Here is a 6,299-nt window from a genome sequence, read left to right on the forward strand (position 1 = left end):
TGTTCAGGATCCCGCGGCCTGGGTTGTCTCACTCACATGCCGGGCCTGCGCTCTGGGTAGTTTAATTTTTAGAAATACTTCAAATCATATATTCTATGTTGACCTGGTAAATTATTATTACATTTATCTCAAATGTCATTAAATATCCTTGAAAACATTTTTTCATTGATACATTTGCCTTCTAGAGAATAGAGTATTTCTAGTTTTTCATAGTAACTACATCAAAATTATTTCTTTAATTTGTGTAATTCTAACTGTATACTTTGTCCTGTTGCTATTATGGTATGGATTATACTCCTGTTAATTGACTTGTGAAAATTCATCATGTTATAAAAAAAATGCTGTAGGAACAGGGAGATGGCTCAGTGGAATATAGGCTTCCCTGGCAAGCGCAAGGGTCTGAGTTCAATCCCCGGTTCCGCAAAAAAAAAAAAATGCTGTAGTTTTTTCTGTGTCAGGGAGTATATGTTTCACTTTAAAAAAATCTCCAAAAGATATCTTTAGACCTATAGCACTTTAATTTGATCAAGAATTTGAGAATAAACAATGGTGGGCCGGCATGATAGCTCAGGCTCTTCCCTAAGTGCCTGCTTAGGGAAGCACAGGGATGGGGGTTCGATCCCCACATGCTGCCCAAGCCCACCCCCGGGGCACACTGAGTTGGTCACTGAGACCCAGCTGGCGGTGCTCGCCTGTAATCCCAGCACTGGAGAGGCTGAAAACAGGAGGATCGCTATGAGTCCAAGCTGCTGTGTAGTGACACCCAGGGCCAAATACATTAAAAAAAAAAAAAAAGACTGAACAATGGCAATATTACAGACTCCTTTAGAGAATATAAAGTCAAAGTATCTCTAGTCTTATTTTATGATACCAGATTACCTTGATAATAACAATTGGTGTTATAAAAAGAAAACCTAAGGTGGTCCTAACTTATGAACACAGATATGAAAAATTGTAAAAACAATACAGAAAAAAGCAATATATAGGAGAAATATGATATGTCACAAACCACTTGATAATTCTAGGAGGTAAGGCTGATAGACAAATCAAAGGATATGATAATTTCAATAGATGAACAAAAAGTGTTGGAAAAAGTGAACCTATGTATTGTGGTTCTCTATTTCCATTTTTCTCAAATAATCACATCTGACTCATTAAAGTTGTTATATTTAAGTTCTGATGATTCCCATGTCTGGCTTCCTATTGGATGTGTTTCTGTGTTCTTTCTGTTGGTTTTTTAATGTTGACATCTTGCCAGAATTTTGAGAAGCAGCCTGATTTTGTGATAATATTGGCATTCTAGGACTATATGTCTTGGCTAATCCTAATTGGATTTTAGCAATTGAGGTTATTTAAATTACCTAAATGAACTTTACCTGTAATAGCTGTGCTCACTGCACATTAGGAGAGTCAAGCTTTTACTGCCTGTGTCCTCTTGTACCAGTTTAAAGCATGGTGGGACTTTCACCAGGGAGATCCCCTCCCAAACTGTTGGTTTTGGTACAAGACCTGCTTCTGGAAGTCTGTCAAAAGTATGACTTAATTGCTTTGCATCCTTCACTAGAATCAAAGACACCTTCCAGTGTAAAAGTGCAACTGGGGTATCTGGCTTTTCTTTGGGTTAGATTTTTTTTTTTTTCAAACTGGCAATGCTAGGGATGGAACCCAGGGTCTTGTGTTAACTCTGCAGTAACAACTTTTGCACCTTCGAGCAGAATTTACAAAAATATTCTCTTTGTTTTCTTTTTCTTTCTTTCTTTCCCTCCCTCCCTCCCTCTCTCCCTCCTTCCCTCCCTCCCCTCCCTCTCCTTCCTTCCTTCCTTCCTTCCTTCCTTCCTTCCTTCCTTCCTTCCTTCCTTCCTCCTTCTTTTGTGGCCGGCTCAGCCTGCCCTAGGGGACAGGATTGCACACTGTGTGGTGCCCGGGATCAAACCGCGGTCCCTGTGCTTGGCTAGGCTTGCCTAAGCTGGTGCTTTAGACCGCTAAACTGTCTCACAGGCCCTCTGGTGTTTTCAAAGAGTTTGATTTACCTAATCTCTCATTATAGGAAATATGTATTTTTCTAATTAGTTCTTAGCATTTTTATTATTTCAAGTAATATATTGTTTAAGATGTGACTTGGGCTTCATTGTTTAATCATGTTACTTGAAAGAGTAATTATTATTTTTTCTCCTGATGACAGCTTCTTCTGTGGCTACAGAGAAGTTATTTATCTACTTTGTTACATACGGGGATTAATTATTAATTTTTTGTCTCACCATACAACTGTGAGGATACATATATTAATTGTACATGCACTGATAGCTCCTTGGAGGGAGTAATCTTTTTTACATTTTCTCAGTTTCCAAATAACACTTAAAATTAATCTTTATACTTTATATTTTTCTCTCTGATGTTCATGGTAGTTGATTTGACTTTGTTTTCAAAAAGTACATAAATTGTCCATGGTAGCAGTAAAAGAAAGAGCTTAATGTTGAAATTATTCAAATGAGTTTAATTTGATATATTTATAAAATTTTGGTTTTTATTTTCTAGTTCCGTCGTAACTGTCTTAATGCATTTTAACCCTACTGTGGTCAATTGATTTAATAAAAATGCCCATGTTTTTTCTTGTTATCTGATAACTTCTTAATGACAACTAACAGTTTTGGGAGAGCAGCCACCCCATTAGCACTAATGGACAGTGGGGACAACTGCTGTGGCATAAAGAATGTGAAAGATGACTAGTGACCCTTTGACAAATTTGCTTTTATGAACAGAGTATGCCCTATGCTTATTTGATTTTTAGGTCATAATGGGTTTTTTCACAATTTTGTTATAGTCTAGCGTTTAACTGCTTTGTAGCTACAGTTTTGTTCTCAGATGCTCTTATAAACATCAATCAGGGAACTAATGAACTTGTAAATTTATATCCTTCAAATTGTGAGGAAACCCAGTGTAATTTATCATCTGCATCTGTCTGGTTATATTTCTCTATTCTTTGTATCGTTCCAATTTTAGTATATGTGCTGCCGAAGCGAGCACATATATTTCTCTATTCTTGATCTATACATGGCCATCATGTTTTGTATATATTTGAGGAAATTACCTGGTATGTACATGCCTAAAATCAAATGGGAAGACAAAGTGTGTGAGATAATTCAGATTTCTAAGTATGATATGTGAGAACTGTTAAATGACAGCATAGTATAGATTACTGCTGAACACTGGTGACTATAGATGTGTTTGGTTCTTTTATGGAAATAAATTCATCCTGAGACCACTGATCCTTATTAATGAAGAAAGCTTTCAGCACTCCCCCTGCTGCTTTTTTGCACCCCATTGTTCATTAGCTCTGAGTTATACTGACTTGCAGCTTACTATACAAGTTGCAGACTTTTGTCTCGCTTTTCACAAATCACTTGTGCCTCATATAGAACACGGGCTTCATTGGCATATTCATACATGCACGTCTGCTGACCTAAATTTTGAACTTAGTGTTTTGCTTCACTTGTAAGATGGATATAATATTCATAGTTTTTTTTTTCCCTAAGATGCCAAACCTCTTTGTAATGTGAACCTTTCACTATGAATTGTACTACTGTTTTCCCTTTTGCCCCTCTTTTCCCTTGTTTTCTTATATGAACTTTTACACTTACTCTGTGGTTTGACTCGGTACATTACTTTCCCCTTTTTATGTGCTCTACTTCTTTTAGTTTTATTCCTATTCATTGGTATAAGAGCATGAAATAATAGGCTCAGGGGCAAATGCAGAGGATGCACAGCCAGACTTTAAAACTAAAAGGCATTCCTTTGATAAAGGGATTGCTGCTTCTAAGTGGGAGCATCTCCATTAGCATTAATGGAGCACGCGTCGGCCGGCCGAGGCATCTCAGAGGTTAAGCAGCTTCCTGGCCGCCTCTTGACATCAATATGCCGTGGCGCCTCGTTCTCTTGGTCTTTCCAGGCTTCCTTGACAACACTGTCGCAGAGTTAGTGGAAGTCATTTCTTCTGAATTATTGAAACAAATGTTTGGCTGCTAATTGAGGAACACTAATGTGTTTTATAATCACTGCTGTTTGAGTTTTTAGCACTAAACAAAACAGTTACAATTGATTTGTGGGTTTTTTTTTCTTCTTCTCTGTCTGCTCGAAGTTTTATCTTTTCCTTGAATTTAGCAGATGGCTTTCTTGGTCATTTTAAGTATTTATTAGGATACATTATTCAGGTTCTAAGTTTTTCCCATGTCACCCCCCCTTCCCTAAGATATCTATGTTGTGTGTTCAGGAATGTGAGGCCACCACATAGATTAGAAGGATGGACCATTGGGCCAGATAGGATAAAATAGTGGTTAAAAATCAGTTTCTGGAAGTAGTCCTGGTTTGAATACTGGCAATCATTGCCTAGGTACTTATGGTGCCATTTTACTTAAATTCCCTGATTTCTATTATTATTATTATTATTATTATTTTTTTTTTTTTTTATAAAGTTGAAGAAATCTGTAGAGGTAGCTGTGGTAAAATCCTTCAGCAAAATATTTGCAACATAACTACAGTAAAGTAATGCACATATTATTATTATCTTATTGGAAAACTATTTTCCTTTTTTAATTCTCATATAATTTTTGTTTAAAATTCACTTTTGCTGCCATAAACATTTTTGTGTACCTTTTATACATTATTTGAAATACTGTTTAAAATAATTTACATTTAAAAATTTAGATATGGCATGTATGCCAGAGTGCAGGAGAGGATATTTTCTCTGTAATTATTTGAGAAGTCACCTTATTTAAGATTGATACAAAATATTTTAATTTTCTTTGAACATGAGAATTGAAAATGTGCATATATTATTTAATGCTCAGTTTTTAATATGCTTTTGTTGTCTAGCTGCCTATTCTAGATCAAACGACTAAACCTTTCAGTTTTTTAAACTTCCTTTCTAATGAAAAGTAATCCTGTTCCTTTAAAAATATTTTTATTAACAATATAAGAATAATGAAACAATTTATTTGTAAGAAAAATGCGTCAGTTTTACCTGTTTGCTTTGAAGAAATACAATTAAAATAAAATTATGAAAGATCCTAATTTACTTTTAATTGAAATAATATTGATTAATTACATTTAATTGTTTATTACTAGCAAATAGAAAAGTACTCTTAGCTAATTTTATATATGATGCTTTATTCTTTTAGTAACTAGAATCTTGGCTAGAGACTATAGTTTCCCAAATCTTGGTTTATAATATTACAGAGTAGTGTATTATATATTTGTTTTGGAAGCATGGGCTTTTTCCACAAAGATAGTATACCACTATCTCCATCCTTTTCATGCTAAAAAAGATACAAAATTACTTGTGTAGCATTTTAGACGAAATATTAGAATATCACGTAACTTCTACTTATGTCATGTACTTAACATTAAAGGGAAAGAATAAAATAAATACTTTATATAAAATGTAATTGCTCCTTTTTGTGAAATAGAGATCTTTACTTATAATTAGGATCACTTAATTATGGCTTTATTGCCAACATGCATTGTAGCTTCATTGGTACCATTCCTTTAAATAATACTGATTTTCTAATTAAAAGTCAAGATTATGTTAAAAGTTAGGCTGAATATTTATGACTGTTAACTGCTGTACAAAGATTATAAAATAATGAGTTTAATGTAGGATAATTAATAAAATGTATGTATCTCTTTATACTCCGTATGTTGATATATGGTCATACGTTTCATCTTTCATTGTACAGACATTGAAAAGTGGCCTGACGATGGTTGGGAAAGTGGTGACTCAGCTGACAGGCACGGTGCCCTCAGGTGTGACGGAAGATGATGTTACTGTCCATAGTAACTCTCGGCGGAGTCCTTTGGTCCCAGGCATCATTACGGTTATTGACACCGAAACAGTTGGATTGGGCCAGGTGAGACTTTGGTGTATGTAACTTGTGTTACCTGCAGGGACTGACTGAGATCAAGATCTGCCAAAAAGGATGTGGTTTAGGATAGTGGTGGCGAAGCTATGGAACACCAGCTGCAGGGGTCTGTTAGCATCATTGAAAGTTCTGGAAAGTTCTCCATCAGTGGTTTAGGAGATTAATAATTTGAAATTACAGAAGTTGATACTATTTCAGGTCTGATTTTTTTCAAGAAATGATTAATAGCTTTTCTGCTGGTGGACACCGCGGAGGAAGCATCATCAGCCTCTCTTCCAACTGCCGTCATGTCTAAGTCAGAGTCTCCCAAGGAGCCCGAACAACTACGGAAGCTCTTCATCGGAGGGCTGAGCTTTGAAACAACTGATGAGAGTCTGAGGAGCC

At 35.7% G+C, this 6,299-nt stretch overlaps 1 protein-coding gene across 7 annotated transcripts in view; it reads left to right on the plus strand.

The window, feature by feature from the left end:
- The window catches only part of Bcas3 (BCAS3, microtubule associated cell migration factor), a 633,943-nt gene that overhangs the window by 186,640 nt on the left and 441,004 nt on the right, over positions 1-6,299 (plus strand). For all 7 annotated transcript variants that reach the window (XM_023703174.1, XM_004643019.2, XM_004643020.2 and 4 more), the window contains exon 12: positions 5,733-5,903. In XM_023703174.1, coding sequence (XP_023558942.1) covers positions 5,733-5,903 — 171 coding nt within the window. The remainder of the gene's footprint in view (positions 1-5,732; positions 5,904-6,299) is intronic.

The sequence above is a fragment of the Octodon degus genome, unplaced genomic scaffold (assembly GCF_000260255.1).
Source record: "Octodon degus isolate 3935 unplaced genomic scaffold, OctDeg1.0 scaffold00164, whole genome shotgun sequence".
Taxonomy (NCBI): domain Eukaryota; kingdom Metazoa; phylum Chordata; class Mammalia; order Rodentia; family Octodontidae; genus Octodon; species Octodon degus.